The following is a 19448-nucleotide window of genomic DNA, read 5'->3' as shown; positions in this document are numbered from 1 at the left end:
CTCTAGTTTTTGCAATTTTGGCTGTCATTGGAGTTAATAGTAGTTGTTCCCCTCTCCCAATAGTTGCTCGATATGTCAGACAATTTACTTATTATTCGGTTATTTATGCAATAAAGATTTTGATTGAGTGTATGTTATAATAGGTTGACAATATTGTTTCTGTTGGATGATTGATGGTTTATAAAGTGAAAATTGGCTGGAAAAAGCCTTAATTTTTATTTCAAAAAGTAACTTATGCCTGATGGTTTATAAATTGTTGCAAATTTTTAAGATAGTAAATTTAACACGTGACAATATTCCCAGGGTGATTATTTAATAACAAAAAAAGCCAAAATCAAAAATCGAAAAAAAGCAAAAGAAAAACTATCTAAGACGGTTATTTAATAACTGTCTTAGAATAATCGAGAAACTAAGACCGTCATAAGAATAATCGTCGTAGAAGATTAAGTTCAAAAAAGGTATTCTAAGACGGTTATTAAAAATAGCCGACTTAGAATCTCAAATATATTACGATGATTATTTAATAATTGTCTTAGATTTTACATGTTGTGGACTCCATTTTAAGACGGGTGTCCTGAAAACCGTCTTAGAAAGTAATAGTCACTAAGACGGTTGACTGTGAGGACTGCCTTTGTAAGGTTAACATTCTAAGATGGTTATTGAATAACCGTCTTAGAAAAGATTACTATCTACGACAGTTCATAAACCGATGTAGAAAGTGTAGTACCAATTTACGACACTATGTTCTAAGTCGGTTCAAAACCGTCTTAGAAGGCCTTCTAGAACCGACTTAGAAGACACAATTTGCAAGAGTGGTTGTCCAGTGGGTTCGGGAGTTTGTTGTTCCATTTGCCACTTTTGATTTTGTAAGTTTTTTTTTATCATTTTATCTTCAAATTTTGATAGCTGTAACAATTCAAAGAATGTAAGATTGTAACTCCCAGAGATACCTGTTATTGTTAGTAACTTCTAGTGATTTACTGAATCTGTTGTTGACTCGAATCCATGATTTAAAGGCTTTTAATTGAGTATTCAGTGATTCCTTCAGCCTTTTTGTTTAGTGAAAATATATATAAGTATGATAGTGTAGTGATTCTAGTAGAGAATGATGGAAGAAGACATGAGATGTAAATGTAATTACATGCAAAATCCACCATACTTCGTGCTTCCCTTTTTTCTACCCATTTATAAAAAATACCCTACTCAGTTCTTCAAAATTTTGTTCATGATTCTATTCTCTTGGGATATTATTTTTCTTAATGAATTATTATGATAGATAGGCTTACCAGGCCAAGTAGTTTTTGTTTATAGTTTGTGTATACCAACCATGGCTTGAAATTGAGTTGTGACAAGGGAATGTAAGGGGAAAAATTACGGGCATCAAAATTTAGAAATATGTCTGTGTTGTTTTGTACAAAATATAGTCAGCTAAGGAACTACTTGCTATATTAAATGAAACATATTTGATAGAAACATCGAGGTACAATTGCTCAAAAGTTGTAGTTGCAGCATGTTGGGAACGACCTTTTTTTAATATTGAGTGAAACATATTTTGTAGAAAAAAGATATTTGGTGGAAGCAACAAGCAAGGTATAATTGGTCAAAGTTGCAAAATGTAAGGAATATCCCTTAATTTTATAGGCTGAACTACCAGGTTAAGTGGAGGGTACAGTGCCCCTAGCTTAGAAGGCCATATAATGGGATTTTCTAATTAAGCTAAGTTGAACGCACGAAAGACATAATTAACATATGTTGTGTGTATTAGCTATTAAAATTTTAACTTGACTATTATAAAATTTCATAACTAATTAAAACTTGTATATGCATGATTCTAACTCTTTTAGCCAGTTCTAGATCCACGTACCACCCTTCCAGTTTCTCAGTCAAGGAATTCAGTGAACTTGGTAGCTTATTATTCATTAAAATTCCAACTTGACCCGAGTCCTGTGAAGCTGGCTGGGGTGGATGTACTTCGGTGGATGAAGTGGAAGAGATAACACCATCATCATCTTCTTTCTCTAGATTCTCAGACTCATAATTCTCATTTTGAAAATTGTTGAGTGCTTCCAGAACTTCATCCATAGAAGGACTTAATTCATTGTCTCTTTGCACACACCGAAAGGCCAACCCTGCTACTGAAGTTAGTATCCTTTTAACTACTTGGTCTGACTCAAACCCAAAGGATTGGTCTACAAGCTCACTAAGCTTTACATTTTGCATCTTTTTCATGGCAAGATTTGCCAAGTTAGCTTCATCTCTTTCCTTGGCTGCATCAACTGTTGCCATGGATGATATCAGCTCAATAAGTACAACCCCAAAGCTATACACATCACTCTTGTCCTTGAGCCTGTACAATTGGAAATATTGAGGGTCAAGATACCCTAGAGACCCTTGTGGAGCTGTGGAGACATGGCTTACATCATTGGGGAGCAATCTTGAAAACCCAAAACCTGGTACCTTAATCGAAACACTAATGTCAAGTAAAATGTTGTTGGTTTTGACATCACGGTAGATGATATTAGAAGTATGGAGATAAAGAACAAAACTAATGATTTGTGCTCCAAAACTAACAAATCTCCGCCAATTGTTTCTACACTCCTACTATTTAGGCAAATATTTTATGGAAAAGCATAGATAATAAATAGTGACATTAACCATACATGAGAAGCATAAAGGTAAAAAGTACTAGACCTTATTGGTGTGAAATGCATGAATGATAAGAAGATGCACCTCCTATGTTAATATATTATTATTATTTTGATATATAAGGTTTGCTCCACTTACACACTTATTTTGTTCTATCTATTAATACACTTTATATATTATGTATCTAAGTATAGATTGGGTATTATTATTAATTAAGAATATGAATGCTAAACAAATGTATTGCTTTTTCTTTCATGTTTTCTTGTTTTGAGCTACATAGCCAAATGCTAGTTGCTTCCCTTACTGGAGGATTAGTAGAAGAATATTTCTTCCCCTAAAAACACCACATACACACAACAACAGTCTGTTGTTCCTTCTTTAAAATGGAGCATCGAAACCCAACAGCTAATCTGGTCTTAGTCTGACTCACAATAACTCAGCAAAAATCCATTCTGTCATACCTCTAAGCTTTAAGACATTTAGCATCTGCAAGTTACCATTGATAAGAAAGCCTTGCTACACTTATACATTTATTGTCTGCCTACAAAATTCAATATTCATTCTAAAATTGAAAATTCAATATTCAGTATTCATACCTTTCTACTCTAACAAATCTATTGTTTATCTAATAGCAATCATCGGAGAAAGAACACTATATCTGCTTGGTGAATCTTAATCATGAATAGAAACAAGAATTATCCTCTTACAACTCTCTTTGCCTATCACATGAATAAGTAACACTTTTTATAGCCAACAAGTAGTTTCACATACTTTGGTTGAGCATAAGCTGAATTAGTTTGTTGTAGTTGAACTTGGTTTGGCTTTGAGTTCTTCTAATGCCATTACTCATTATATCAACTCCAGGTAAAGCTGAATTAGTTTGTTGTAGTTGAACTTGGTTTGTCCATTGGCCTTGTTGTGGAAGTTGTTTCATTATATCAACTCCAGGTAAAGCATATTGTTACTACTTCTTATGATGTGAACCTTACGGGGAAAATCGCTTAATACAGGCTGTAGAGTTTTTGGATGAATCAAATTAGACACACAAGGTATATAACAGGAAAGACAGTTTAATTATCATAGACTGTATAGAAGATTTAATTTGGATAACAAATCATATTTGATTTTGGTTAACAAATTAGACTTGATTTGGATTTAGATTTGATTTGGATAACAAATTAGACTTGATTTGGATAACAGATTGGATTTGATTTGGATAACAAATTAGATTTGATTTGATTTGGATAACAAATTTTGATTTGATTTGGATAATAGATCAGATTTGGATAACGAATTAGATTTAATTTGGATAACAGATATGATAACAAATAAGATAAACAGATAAGATAACAGATATGACAAGTAAACTTCAAATGCTCATAACTTTTGCTACGATTGTCCATTTGAGGCCCACTATATATCAAAACGCTCAGAATTCAAAGGAGAATCTAGATAAGGGGATTTGATCCACGATTTTCTTTTAAAAAAAAAACCTCTAAATGCCTCAATTTCGTGTTCAAAGATCAAACACCCACTTTTTTTATTTTTCAAAATTTCTGCAACTTTTTTTTTGACACAAAGTGTGAAAGACACAAGAAACAAAAACAATAACAAAAAACGTGACAAGAATAAGAACAAGAACGAAACAAAGATAAACAAGAACGCAACAAGACACAAACAAGAAAACAAATAACAGAACAAGGACAAAACACAAACCTGGACAAATTACAAAGAAAAGAAAAAAAATAGGATAGGATAAAACCTGTATCAAGAGCCGAAGCTCTGATACTAGATGATGTGAACCTGAGTAGGAGTGGATTGTTTGATACAGGCTATGGAGGTTTGGATGACGCCACTTTCGATGAAGGAAGATAAGTCAGGGTAGACGCCACAAGGATTACCTTGATAAGTCTAAGATTGGTTCAACAAGGAACTCAGAGAGAAACTCTCACCAAATTTTATCAAATGCCAAAATTTTCTTTATTGAAAATAAAAACCAATACTTATAGTGTATCTGAACAAAAAGATAAAAATAGACATGGACCTTCTAAACAGTTTGGACCAAAATTACAATAAATAAAAATTATAACTAAAAACATATTTAGTTTGGGCCTTTAAATTAGTTTGGGCCTTCAGTAACAATTAATAGTCTTGATAGTGTCTCTGCCTCTAGGCCTTCATCCTTCTCCACTCGGGAGCTTTATCCTTCTCCACTTGGGCCTTCGTCCTTCTCCACTTGGGCCTTTAGCCTGTATTTGGCCAGTTTCAGGATTCTCATCATCTTATATATACATGTATATGTGTAAAGCATGTATTAAAACCTGTATTAAAACACTACAGCCAAATACAGCTGCTGAGCAGGTGTTAAAGTCCTAGAAGCTTCAAGCTGATAGAGAATTGAGGAGTTTGGATAATCTCACTTGAAGTTGTGAGTTTTCATTGATAATTTTTACATTCGTTCAAGCTTCCTTACTCGAGAATGTCTCTGAAATTGCTGATTTTTTTTACCATATACTCGATCTAAAATTTCTGCTTAAATGTATGTTTTTATGAAAATTTGTTAAGGTGTTAATTACAAGGATTAAGCCATATATAGTTTAAGTGCAAGGTTCTAAGACCGGAGTATTATTTTGAAACAATAATTGTTTTCTCAAGACTGCCTTTTAAATAGTGTAGTACCCTATATGTAGCCTAGAGATGAAATTGTCAGAAATTATGCACAAATTGGCTGATCACTTACACTGATCAATGTACTATATCTGGCTTTATGTGAGCAAGATATCTGCCTCAGCTCTCTATCTGCAGCATCTCTCCTAACCTTGCTTCGTTTCAGAATCTAGTTTTCATCAATAACTACCCTTTCGACACCTCCAATGGAATGTTCATAAACAGTGAATATAGGGCCAGACCCTACACCCCAATGAAAACCCTCAAAGTGGACTTAACCCTGGGTGCTTTCCCTAAACAAGGCCCCCCAAAACAGCATCATAGAGAAACTATGTATGCATGATTATCTATATCTTAATATGCACACAGGCATTAGTGTATCCTAACCCCAAAACCTTAAGGACTGAAAATGATGAGAAATACATTACCTTAAGCAAGTTAGTAATAAAATTAAAGCAATTGACCAGACAAATACAATTAAAAAAATATACCTTAACTTTGACTAGCTTGCAGCAAGTCCATTGGTGTTACTTCATGATATACCTACTTACCAATGAAATATTTAAATTGTAGGCACTATTTATCTAGTTTTTTGCATCTTCATCATGACATTCGTTCCTCGACACTATACTGATTATCATCACAGGTATGAAAATTTGCAATCAATTTTGATGCTTACTTTTGTTATGATTGTTTTTGTATGTTGTTGTATGTGATTAATGTACTTTGCTTTAGATACAACTTTTGTTCATAATGAGTGAACCTTAGATTCCCATTTGAGACTGAATGCAATGATTTTTGCGGACAGTTTGCATTAATCATTGTATTCAATCTTGAATTGTTCGTTTGGACAGTTTGGGGAGACTCATATTTTTATGGTAGATTCATGCGTTAAGGTTAACAATATTTTGTTGAATTTGATGAAATTTCAGTACAATGCATTTCTAGTTGTTCTCTAAGTGCATACTTGATTATCGACAAATTAATTTCATTGATTTCATGTCGTGTACTTGGAGACCAATGCAAAATGTTTTCGAAATTTTGTCAAATTTAACAAAATAGAATTAACCTTCACGTATGAAGCTACCATAAAAAAAAGGTCTTCCTGAATGGGATAGGGCCACACCTATAATAAAAAAGTTAGATTTTCATGCATCGAATAACTTTGTGAGTATCACAAAGTTATTATTTAGATGGATCGAAGTTGGATGAATGAAATTTTCATGAGCTTTGCATATGAGGAAGGCGTCGAACAGTTCTTGCAATATGCCTCCGAAAGAAGTTGACCGGATGAGGACAGAAAATATTATTGTCCTTGCATCAATTGTTTGAACGGAAGATGACAAATACTAGACGACATACGGGAGCATTTATTGTGTGATGGAATTATGAAGAATTACACCACGTGGATATGGCATGGAGAATTGACAAACATGGAGAGTGGGTCCCAATTCGAACCGTTTGATGTAGAAATGGGAGATTGCTTGAAGGATATGATTTGTGACCTTGGACAAGAGTCTTTTCAGCAAGCACATGCCCTTGTGTATGAAGGATTGCAAAGTGATTCAAAAAGCCTTTGTATACGGGGTGCAAGAATTCCTTGATGCTGTTGTCGGTGGTGTTAAGTCTGGTTAATGTCAAGGCCAGACATGGGTGGAGTGATAAAATCTTTACTTCACTGCTTCAAGTAGTGCACGATCTGCTTCCAGAGGAAAACACGTTGCCTAAAAGTTACTATCAGGCCAAGAAGATACTATGTCTAATGGGTATGGAGTATCAGAAGATTCATGCTTGCCCGAATGATTGCATACTGTACAGGCATGAATTCGAACAAATGTCCAAATGCCTTAGGTGTGGGGCACCACGGTACAAAGTGAAGGATGATGATGACTGCAGTTCTGATGAAAACTCAAAGAAGGGCCCTCCAGCGAAGGTGTTGTGGTATCTTCCCATCATTCCAAGGTTTAAGCGTCTTTTTGCTAATGGAGATGACGCAAAAAACCTCACCTGGCATGTAAATGGGAGAAACTCTGATGGAATGGTCTGTCATCCGGCTGATTGCTCCCAGTGGAAGAAGATTGATGTTTGTATTCGGATTTCGGCAAAGAGGCAAGAAATCTTAGGCTTGGAGTAGCCAGTGATGGAATGAATCCATATGACAATTTAAGCACTCAACACAGTTCATGGTCAGTTCTACTAGCAATTTATAATTTGCCTCCTTGGTTGTGCATGAAGCGAAAATACATGATGTTGTTTATGATGATATCGGGCCCAAGACAGCCAGGAAATGACATTGATGTTTATCTAAGTCCGTCGATTGAAGACCTGACAAAGTTGTGGGACGAGGGGGTTTTAGTGTTTGATGGCTTTCGCAAGGAGACTTTTCAAATGCGTGCAATGCTTTTTTGTACCATTAATGACTTTCCAGCATATAGGAATATGTGCGGTTACAGTGTTAAGGGTCCTCATGCATGCCCCATCTGTGAAGAAGACACAAGCTATATACAACTCAAACATGGTAGAAAAACATTATACACTAGGTATCGCCGTTTTCTAAAAGCTCATCACCCTTACAGGTGATTGAAAAAGGCACGAAACTGCGCCAATAACATTGACTGGTGAGTAGGTCTTTCAGCGGGTTCAACACCTAAATACTATATTTGGAAAGACCCAAAAGAAGGATAAAAGTAAGACTTGCATATGGAAGAAGAGGTCCATTTTCTTTGATCTTCTGTACTGGTCTGATCTAGATATTAGGCATTGTATTGATGTTATGCATGTGGAGAAAAATGTATGTGATAGTATCATTGGGACGGTCCTTAACATTCAAGGCAAGACGAAAGATGGTCTGAATACCCGTCAAGATCTAGCTGACATGGGTATACGATCGCAGTTGCATCCAAGGTCTGATGGTAAAAAAATATACTTGCCTCTAGCTTGTCATACTTTGTCCTGAAAGGAGAAGATCGGTTTTTGTTAGTGTCTGCGCCGGGTCAAAGTCCCACAAGGATACTCTTCAAATATTAAGAGCCTTGTGTGAAGGAGCTTAAGCTGGTAGGGTTAAAATCTCACGATTATCACGTGTTGATGCAACAATTGTTAGCCATGGCCATACGAGACATTTTGCCTAACAAAGTCAGGTTAGCCATAACTCGCCTGCGCTTTTTCTTCAATGCCATATGTAGCAAAGTCCTTGATCCTGTCAAGTTTGATGACCTGGAAAATGAGGCCATAATTATACTGTTCCAGTTAGAGATGTATTTTCCTCCTGCTTTCTTTGACATCATGGTTCACTTAATTGTTCATCTGGTAAGAGAAATCAAATGTTGTAGTCCTATTTATTTGCGGTGGATGTACCCGATTGAGCGATACATGAAGATCTTAAAAGGGTATACCAAGAATCTACATCGCCCAGAAGCATCTATTGTTGAAAGGTACATTGCAGAAGAAGCCATTGAATTTTGTTCAGAGTACATTAAAAAGGCTAGACCACTTGGCCTTCCTGAGTCTCGCCATGACGATAGAGTGGGCGGTAAGGGTTCAAGAGGACTGCATGTTATCACTCTAAGTGTAGAAGATTTGTTACAAGCTCACTTGTATGTGTTGAATAAACGTAATGAATTTTTGCCATACATACTTCAGCATGAAGGTTTAGTCAAACAAAGTAATCCAAAAATGTCAAAGAACTGGGTCTTGAAAAAGCATAACAAGACTTTCTTTGATTGGTTTAAAGATACATTCTTTGCTGATGAAAATGCTTCTAACACATTAAAAAAGTTAGCATATGGGCCTAAAAGAAATATTATAACTTGGCAAGGATACAACATAAACAAGTATTCCTTTTACACAAAAGTACAAGATGAGAAAAGTACAATGCAAAACAACGGGGTCACCCTAAGGACCGAATCTCAACACTTCGCAAGTGTACATGATGACAATCCCTGTGTAGCTTCCATCCCTTACTTTGGGTTCATTGATGAAATTTGGGAGCTTAACTATGTCAAATTTACTGTATGTGTTTTCAAATGTAAATGGGTTGACAACACCGGTGTGCGGACCGATGATGTAAGATTTACGTTGGTAGACCTAAAGAAACTAGCTTACCACAATGACCCTTTCATCATGGCAAAACAAGCTAAACAGGTATTTTATGTGCAAGACCCTTGTGATGAAAGGTGGTTTGTGGTTCTACACGGGAAAAAAATTGGTGTTAATGTAGAAGATGATGATTCATACATGGGCACTTATGTTAGTCCTTTGTCCACAAAAATGACTCCTAACATTGTCAGAGAAGAAGCTGACAACGTTCATGCTAATCGTAATGATCATGATGCAGGAGAACTAATTAACATTGTCTAATGTAATTTTCTAATTATGTATTTCATTTCGGTATATTCATTTACATAACTGATTCAGTTTTTTCATAATGTTAACTAACACAAGTTGTTTTCTTTATAGGCCCATGGCTACTCCACCTGCCTCGCCTCCTCCTCTTTCTCCTCCTTCTCCTTCTCCTGCAACAGCATTAGCGTCTCCGTCTACCTTAAAGCGGACACGCAAAGCCACACAGCTACGATCCTTGGCCACTAGACCACCTGGGGCAGAGAGACCAATGGTCCACGTCAATCCTGCGACCGGGAAGGCCGACGGTCCCCACAAGAAGAAATTAAGAACATATTTGGGGATTGTCGCTCATGATAAGGTCAACGTGACAAACGAGACTTAGAAGGAAGTCCCTGCTGCTCAAAAGGATTTGATATGGGAGGATATTTAGGTATTTTAGTTTTCATCTTTGATTTTCTTTATTAGCCAAAATTTATAATTTACTAACAATAAAACCTAATTTATTGTTTGTCAGGCAAAATTTGATATCCCGGAAGCTTATGACTGTAGGACAAACAAGAAAGTACTTCAGACTATCGGCGAGCAGTGAAGATAGTTTAAATCTGACTTGACGAGGAAATGGACACTTGCAGCCGACAAGGACAGTGTGGATGACACTGTTTGTGAAAAATACGACATTAGCAAGGAGAAATAGGCCCAGTTTTGTCAGACCCGCAGAGACCCCTCGTGGGAGGTATGTACTTTGCCATTTTAATTGTTTTCCACTAAAAATTCAGTTCTTATAATACATTGTAGTAATCATTTTCATTACTGTTCGATTTTTGCAGGATGTGCGGGAAAAGGCACAGGCCATCCAGAAGCAAAACACCGACCCCCATGTGTTGTCTCATGGGGGTTATGAATATTTAGAACAGAAGCTGATGGCTGAGAAGATAAAGAAAAAACTTGAGGAAGCTGCTCAGTCTGGAAGCATTGAGGGCGTCATTGACCCTCCATCTCCCATCAGACGACACGTGAAGTGGAAGATGGGACGACACCGAGAAAATTGGGCAGATGACGTCTGAGGCAGCAAAGGAAATTGCTGAGAAGATTGTAAGTCATTTTCAATTAAGAATTGTAATTATCTTTTTTTATTTTGTGAATGACTAAACAAATATATGTGTTCTGTATAGGATTCTTTGGAGGAGCAGGCGTCACAGGGTTCATTTGTCCCCTATGGACGTCAGGATCTCCTGACTGCTGCCATTGGGCAACCAGAACACCCTGGTCGTGTGCGTGCTGAGCCAGTGTCACCATAAAGCAATACTTTGGATCGGCTCCACGAACCTCCCGCAGTTCTTCCTCCATGGATCCCAAAGAACTGGAGCAGCTGACTCAACAAATAAAGGACTAGCTAGAGGAGTTGATCACATAAAAAGTGACTCGGCAGCTGATGTTATCCTTCAACCAGATGTAGTCCCAATTACAATCACAGATCCAATCACAGGGACTTGCACTACCTCTGGAGCCTGAGGTTGGTCCCTCAGCTGCTCGTGTCAGCACAAAGGGGAGTTATGTTGATCCCTCACTGACCGATCCAGACACGGGTGACTCAGACAAATGCGGATTGTACATCAAAGAAAATCTTTCCTGCCTGGTTGCCCTAGGAAGATTTTATGAGGGATCCACAGCGGTTCACAACATCCCTTTGTTGCATGGCCAAGTGAAGGTTGGTGTTGAGGAGGTTAAAGATGCAGAGGCTCTCGTTCCTGTACCCATTGATGAGGTTATTTTAGTGGGACAGACACTTAACACCTTCCTTGCTTGGCTGACACATCTCGTGAAGCGTTTATCAGATCAGGTATTTTACTCTCATTATATGATTTTTTTACAATTGAATTGTTTACTGTAATTAAATTATGTTAATTAAATTGTTTACTGTAGTTTATCATTATAGTGTGGTTTATATGCATGCTCTGAGGAAATTTGGATTATTATGATGTTGTGTGTGTCATGTGACTTTTTATTTTGGAGTTGTGTGTTTTAGCCTTTCGCCTTTGAAACACAAAAAGCTTACAAGTATATTAATAATCAAATTAATTAAAGAATTTTAAATGAATTAAAATAAAATCTTCTACTTGAAATAGTTTCTGGTTCCATGTAATGACAGTGGATCGTTACACAACTCACCATGTATGATAAGCTAGTTGACTTTTATGATAACTATCCTAAAAGTCATATCTACAATGATTTGTGATTGAATGATAGTGTAAAACTATTTTACAGTGTCAGTGCATGACCATTAAATTCATTATTTGATTACCTTTTAATCATTTTTGAAATTTGACATAAACAATCAAAGTAATACAAAGTTATAATTCAATGAATGAGTTGACAAAATTCACCTTTTATGTAAAGTCATTGATGATACAATTCATAGTTGGTAAAATTTACATGGTGTAATTTGATCTCTCTCCATGTATATAATTTTAAAATAACACATGAACATGAGAAAGGTGAGAAAAAACTTTTTTTTAAAAAAAGAAATATTTAATTACCATAATAGACATTAAAAAATGAATGGAAAGAAGAGATAGTTGTATATTTTTTTGTCCTGAAATTTTGGTGGAGCTTGTTAATACACACCAACTAGGGTGGATATTAATTGCCCCATATATATATATATAGAAGGCCTAAATTTATATACTTAAAATTCAATTAAAAACTAATATAACCAAAATCTCTAAAAGATTTATAAAAACAATTAATTTCTAAAACATTTCAATTAACATTAACTCGTCACCATCAGCACCTTGACCACCGCTATGACCACTGTCATGGTTGTCGTTGCATCCACCAAAATGTTTGGTAGCCCCGCCATTGTCGTGACCACCACCCGTGCCACCTCCATGACTATCGCTGTGGATAGTATAGAAGAGTATAGAAGGTTTTTGTGGAATATTCTCTTAAAGGTCGCTTTCGCTATGGACAAGAAAAAACATGGCACTATCTGTGCTATGATTCATTCCTCTCCAACCAGAGCATGACATGTCGCCTTATCCATCAATGTAAGACAACAGTCTTTTCAAGGAATCAATGTTGATCCCGTAATGGATCCCTCACTGAAGTCTATAAATGGCCATCTCCATCCAGGAAGCTTTTAATGAAAAATTTGATAGAGAAAGCAAGAAAATATTTGAAGCAAAACTCTATTGAAATCACCAAATGACTAATATGCAGTTATCATTAGTTTACGTTTTGCTAATCAAAGTTATTTTGTATTTGAGCTTAATTATTTATTCACTCGTTGAGTGTCAGGAATACTTGTATTCACCCAAACTTTTGTTTGTGAAAGCCAGGAGTGACTTAGTATTAAATAATACTTGGGTTTCTTAGATTTAAGGGGAGTCTAAGAAGGTACCAAAAGTGGTATTAAGAATACTTGTAAAGCCAGGAATAACAAGTTAGAATACTTGTTTTGTAATCAAATTTTGATTAGTTGAACCCCTTACTAGTGAGTAAAGGAGAATTGGATGTAACTCAGGTTGAGTGAATCAATATAAACCAAGTGTTTTTACTTCTTTCCATAACAATTTATTGAGTATTCTTATAACACTTTCTGTCACCTTTTTAACACCAAGTGTTTATTTGAAACACTATTTTAAGAACTCTCTTTTATCTATTCACTGGACGATTATATTGATCTTCATTAAATATCAGTTTTGTCTTCAGTGGACAACTTGCCACATATATATATATTGCTATGTATATTCGCTTTTATATTGCAAAAAATCATATCTTTGATATACACACTATTCACCCCCCCCCCCTTTAAGTGTGTTTATTTCTATTTCACACTATAGGCAACAAAGCTCTCCCTCCAAGTATTTAATACAACTGTGTACCCAGAACTCGAAGAGACTTCTGGTTAAGCTAGAACAACCCCATGCTAACATGTTTTTAAGTAGTTCTTTATATATATATATATATATATATATATATAGGAGGATGTTTGTTTCACATACTATTTTATTCCTAGGAATGTAGGATCAAAAAAAATTATCCAACATTTGTTATGAAGTCATAAAAAAAATTAATCCTGGGTATATTTTATTCTCAAGAAAGACATAATCCCACGTTCTACCAATATTTAGTCCCAGTAAAGGAAGCGGGGAAAAATTATTCCCATGGGACAGGAATACCTCTTCATGAGTAAAATTCATATATGCCCTCTTATTAACCCCTATCACATTATTCTTGCATTGTTCCTTCTTGAAATGTGTTTAAATTTTTCCAATCCCACAAATTTTATTTCGGCCCAATTAATGTTCTCGGAATTCGATGTACTATCAATTTCATTCTAGCATTTTATGATAATTTTGGCTATCCCTCCAATGCTCTTTTTTAATATGTAATTCTTGCTCCTCTTTCAATTATTGTAATTGTCGAACACATGGGGAGGGGACGAGGCGTGTAAAGAGAGTTTATGTAATGAGGATATTTTAGTAATTATAATATATATTCCCAGGAAAAAATAACTCAACCAAACACATGTTTTAATCATTCCTAGGAATACAAAAAAATTAATCCCAGCCAATTTTAATAGTTAACCAAACATATTTTTTAATAATACCCAGAAATAATATTCTCATGTTATATTCCCAAGAAAAAATATTCCTCCATATAATATGATTCTTGTGAGAACACTTTCTTATATAAGAACATGAGAGCAACTAATAACAATCCTTAAATTAAAATTTAAAATAATAGATGGTTGATATTAAAATATTTAAAAATTTAAATTAATATCTAATATAACCATCAAATCTCTAAAGATTTTTCACACAAAAAATAAATCTATAATAAATCTCAATTATCACATAACTTTTCTTCTTCAAGATTATCATCAACTCATCAGCGTCGCCACAACTAAGATGACAACATGCTACCACATCCACTACCATGACCATTGTCACTACCACCACCACTATCACAACAAATAGAGAGAAGAGAGACACAGGATAAAGAAGATAGAGCAAAAAGAGGGAGAAAAGAGTATGAAAAATGGGGGAGAGAGGACACAAAGGTGAAAAAGGGAGAAGAGAGATAAAACAAGAAACTTAAGAGACAAAGAGAGGGGCAAGAGAGAAAGAACAAAGAGTTGAAGTAAAGAGGGGGAAGAAGGATAGATAAATGAGAGAGAGAGAGAGAGAGAGAAAGTAGAAAATGAGAAGAGAAAAAAGAGGGTGAAAAAAGGAAATAATGGAGAAAATGCAAAGAAAGAGAGAGATAAGACAAAAAGGAGAAAGAAGGCAATGTGAGAAGAAAAAAACATAAATAATTTTAAATTCTTTCTTTTTTATGGAATTCAAAATTCTACAATTTTTAGTAATCGAAACACATTTATAAATTCCTAGACTTCTAATTTTTTTTCCCAAAATTTCTTATCCAAACAACATATTTCACCACCAAACATTTTAATTGTTTTAAAAAAAGTCAGTTAATTCTTCAAATTACTTATCCAAACACAACTTAAATATTTTTTCTTTCTAAAGACAATGAAAGCAAGCAATCAGTTGAAATTCCTATTTCGCATGATAAAGAAAGAAAAACATAAAGAACTTTCATCAACTCATAAAATAGGTACCTACATAGGGGTAGATAGGTAACTTTTGGCCTTATGTCTTCTTCTTGAGGATCTCTTTCTATGGCGATATAGTACTCGACAGTTCAAGGGGTGGGGTACCTGCAAAAGGCACTCCAACGCTCAAGTAAGATCTCGGTTGAGAATAATAAATAAGGGTATTAAATGAGAATGAACATGCCTTACTTCGATATTTCCATAACTTTTTATACCTACCTTAGTGGGCCATGGATCTACAGGTCCTTGTACATCATTACCTAATTAGGTAATGTTCCTTTAATCATTAGAGGGCTAAGACAACCTCTAATGGTGGTTATCAAGACAATCTTTGGTGATAATGCAAGAATGCTCAACTATCCAACTAGGCCAAGTTCTCGAGTACTTCTATAGGGATTATCTTTGATGTCAAGGTGAAGGAAGTATTCAATTATTCGGCCAGGTCGAGTACCCGAGTACTTCTAGTGGGATTACCTTTGATGTCAAGTTGAGGGAAATATTCAGGTTTTCGGTTAGGCTGAGTACTCGAGTACTTTTATAGTGATTACCTTTGGTGTTAAGTTAAGGGAGTTCAAGTATTTGGCAAGGGCAAGTACCTTGGTACTTTTATAAGGATCACTTATCGCGTCAAGGTCAGGGAAGTACACAGGTATTTGGCTAGGTTAGGTACCCGAATACTTCAATAGGGAGCATCTATGGTGTTAAGGTGAGGGAAATGTTCAAGTACTCAGCTAGAATACTTCTCTAATGATCACCTACAGTGTCAAGGTGAGGGAAGTAACCAGGTACTTGCCTAGACCGAGTACCCGAGTACTTCTATAGGCAACACATATGGTGTTATAATAAAGGAAGTGTTCAAGTACTCAACTAGGTCGAGTATCTGAGTACTTCTATAAGGATCACCTATGGTGTCAAGGTGAGGGAAATACTTAGGTATTCGGCTAAGCCAAGTACCCGAGTACTTCTAAATGGTTTTCCATTGGTGTTAAGGTGAAGGAAGTACATGGACATTCAACTAGGATGAGTACCTAAGTACTTAGAAGAATCATGTTATATGATTCAATATTTTAAAGGAAAAATGAAGGGTATTACCTGGTATTCGACCTAGCCGGATACCCATACTCTATACAAGCCCCACAAGCCTCGAGGAGTGTAGTAAACAAGAAAGCCTTTTAGTTCATGTTGGTAGTTTGATTTTGTGGGATTTGGTCATGAGACATTACATCTTCTTGTGATTATGTTTTTGAAAGTAGCTATTGGGGTTTATGGAACGAAGCATCATCTTGCTCTCTTTTGATTTGAGGAGATCTAACAATTATAAGGGTTTTAGGCCTTATCAACCATTATGGGCTTTCTTATAAAAAGGAGACTCGCCCTTGTCATTTTCACATTGTTACTTGGATTAAAATTGTCTCTGTGCCACAGACTGTGTTGAGCTAAACAACCAATAACTATTTTAAGGTACATTTTGATTCTAAGTTATGCGTTTGTATTCGAATGCCGACAACTCCAAGGATTCCAAGGGGTCAGGTTTCCATCAATTTCTATTGCAAACATTCAGGTATGATGACGAGTCAATGTAACATCTTTGATTCATGATTTCTCAATGGCTCTCACACTATGGAACTTCATACAGTGACACTTCACTCAACATTCTTGTAGGTTAGAACACTTCACCGTTCATACCCTTTATAGGTAGCCTTTTCCGAGACCTTGAAAATCAGCTCTGCCTGCTTCTTGGATCAATAGTTGATCTCACAAACCAACACAAGAATTTTTTAGTATGTTTTGCCCTCACTCACATCGTTTGGGGGAAACTTCCCAGAAAATCACTCATCCCATAACTAATCTAAGCCAAACATGCTTAACCATGAAGTTCTTAAGTGATGAGATACAAAAAAATAAATGCATCTTGTTGGTATAGATAATACCAATTAATTCCTTTAAGTCATCCTCGACTGTACAGTTCCATACCTATACAGCCTTTGGATCCCTCTCATTCTGGTGTGATTCAATTGAGGTGTTACAGTCAGTGTCCACAGGTTCATATTTTGACACGAGGACTTCTTCCACTGACAGCTCAATGTCTTTGGGAAATAACAATTTTGATCTCCAAACTGTGCATCAAGAGGTTGTGGATGAATCTGTTTAGGTGGTGTCTGACTAAAGGATGGATGGTGAGGCTTTATGTAATGATAATGGGAGGGAAGCCAAAATAGAATGCAACTGGGCCGTGTGGGGGACTGCTAGTAAAGTAGTGCAAGAAAGGGACTTTTTCTAAGTGTTCGATTTCATATTACGTGATCTTCAGATTGAAATTCCCTTTGATGAATTCACTGTGAGTGTGTATTCCCTTTGACGACTTCACTGTGAGTGTGTTGTGGATCTTGAATCTTCATCTAAATGGTTAGGCGCCTTGTGATAACTTTTTTGAATAGGGTTGATTGGCAAATTGTTTTTTCATCACTTTCGTACTAGACAAGCGGATAAATCTAGAATGATGTCATTGATTCAACATCAAGAAAGGCCAATATTTTCGCCTTTTACTACATATAAAAATTTAAGTTAGGTTCTTTTAATGTTCTAATTCTTCCCGGTCTCAACTATGTCAATTTTTTTACAACAAGGGTAAACCTCTATTTCCTTTCGATGGGAAACACGTACTAAGGCGGTACAACTACTTTCCTCTTGAATATCTGACTAAAGGCGAGAAGTATAATTTGGCCCTTCTTAATAGAGTCCCTCAGAGGTTGTTGGCCAAGTTGATTGTTTCTATGTTTAAGTCTTCTACATAGGTAAAGGACTTAGAAGGTACCTCTTATTTCTTTTTGGCATTAGTTGAGTTATTTGTGTTGGTTTTTTGACTAAGAATTTTTGTTTCAACAATCCTTAAATTTGCTAAGATGGACACGTTAGACTTCTCCAACGTAAGCTAAGAAGCAGGAGTTAATGGAAGAAATGTATCTATGGCTAGTCTTATGCATAAAATTCCTTCTCCACGCCCTTCTCCAACCAACACTTGTCCTCCTCCTCAAAAGAAAAAAGACAAGAGAAAAAGAGGCAAGGGAAAAAAACCTGAGGAGGGTCATCCTCAATAGAAGCTACAACAACAGACTCTTGTGAAGGAATTTTGAATGCGACCTTCCATCCTGGTTCAATTGATGTACATCAGTTTAACACATTGATGCTTTTTCCTTTCTTCTGGGGAAGGAAATTTTAATGTGACCTCAACTTGTAATGTCGAGTAGTGTTGTATCAAACTATGGCAAAGACATACTATAGAATGCTAACGCTGCCTCCAACTAGGCCTTGCATTGCGAGTTGGAGTCTAAGGCTAGTGCAATTGCGCAGTAGATGATCTTTTGGAGCTCTTCAGTGGTATTCAAATTGAAGAAGGCTTTAGAGGAAACAAATAAAGAAAAGAATCATGCTCTAGAGGCTAACGCTCAATCGGTCACCAAAAAAACCAATCTTAAGGTTGATGTTAAGAAGTACAAGAATAAAGATGTTTCTTAGGATTGGAAGCTGAAGAGGTAGAAAGATGTCATGAACTCCCTAAAAGCCAAGGTAGAGACTTGTTGAAAGACTCGACGGCTAAGGCTGAAGCAAAGATAGAGAAACACAAAGCTGACTACTAGACCCTTATAAGGGGTGCTCGTGACATGGTGATAAAGGAGAACATGGTTGGTTTTGAGAAGGGTCTTTGTCAAGTGAGATTTAAGTTTGAAATCCTAGATGAGTTCGAATTTGACCTCTCTAAAGACGTGCATGAAGGAGTTTTGATGTCTATAAATGACATTCCAAAGAAAAATCGTCACTCTAGCCGTCCACCTACCCCGCCTACTGAGACCTTCATGACTAATATTGCTTCTGCCAAAGAGGAAAAGAGGCATCCTGATGATGAAAAGGTTAACAACCATGGGTCTAGTCAGTAGTGACCGCTTCTTTTGTAATAGATAGTCGATAATGCCATTTTATTTTTAATTTTGGTGTCACCGTCTTATAATTCCATTTCCATTATTAATGAAGTGTTTGCTTTATGTTTGTTATGATCAAGTTCCGCCATTCAGATAGTGTAGTTGATTTGTATGATTATAATCGAACTTGCCTAATCAGTATGACAACAATAATTTTAGCTAAGAATTATGTTTTGTAATTAGTTTTGCGCATA

General features: G+C 36.0%; 1 protein-coding gene across 1 annotated transcript; it reads right to left on the bottom strand.

The window, feature by feature from the left end:
• Positions 1-1788: 1788 nt before the first annotated feature.
• LOC113002205 (LEAF RUST 10 DISEASE-RESISTANCE LOCUS RECEPTOR-LIKE PROTEIN KINASE-like 1.1) lies at positions 1789-3580 on the bottom strand. The gene is made up of 2 exons (XM_026129351.1): positions 3418-3580; positions 1789-2450 (listed from the first exon to the last, which is right to left on the bottom strand). Exons 1-2 carry the CDS (start codon positions 3578-3580, stop codon positions 1789-1791), a joined length of 825 nt encoding a protein of 274 aa, XP_025985136.1.
• Between the last annotated feature and the right edge of the window lie 15868 nt (positions 3581-19448).

This window comes from Glycine max, chromosome 1, assembly GCF_000004515.6.
Source record: "Glycine max cultivar Williams 82 chromosome 1, Glycine_max_v4.0, whole genome shotgun sequence".
Taxonomy (NCBI): Eukaryota; Viridiplantae; Streptophyta; class Magnoliopsida; order Fabales; family Fabaceae; genus Glycine; species Glycine max.
The sequence above is the reverse complement of the archived record's forward strand: the minus strand, read 5'-3'. Positions and strand labels throughout refer to the sequence as shown.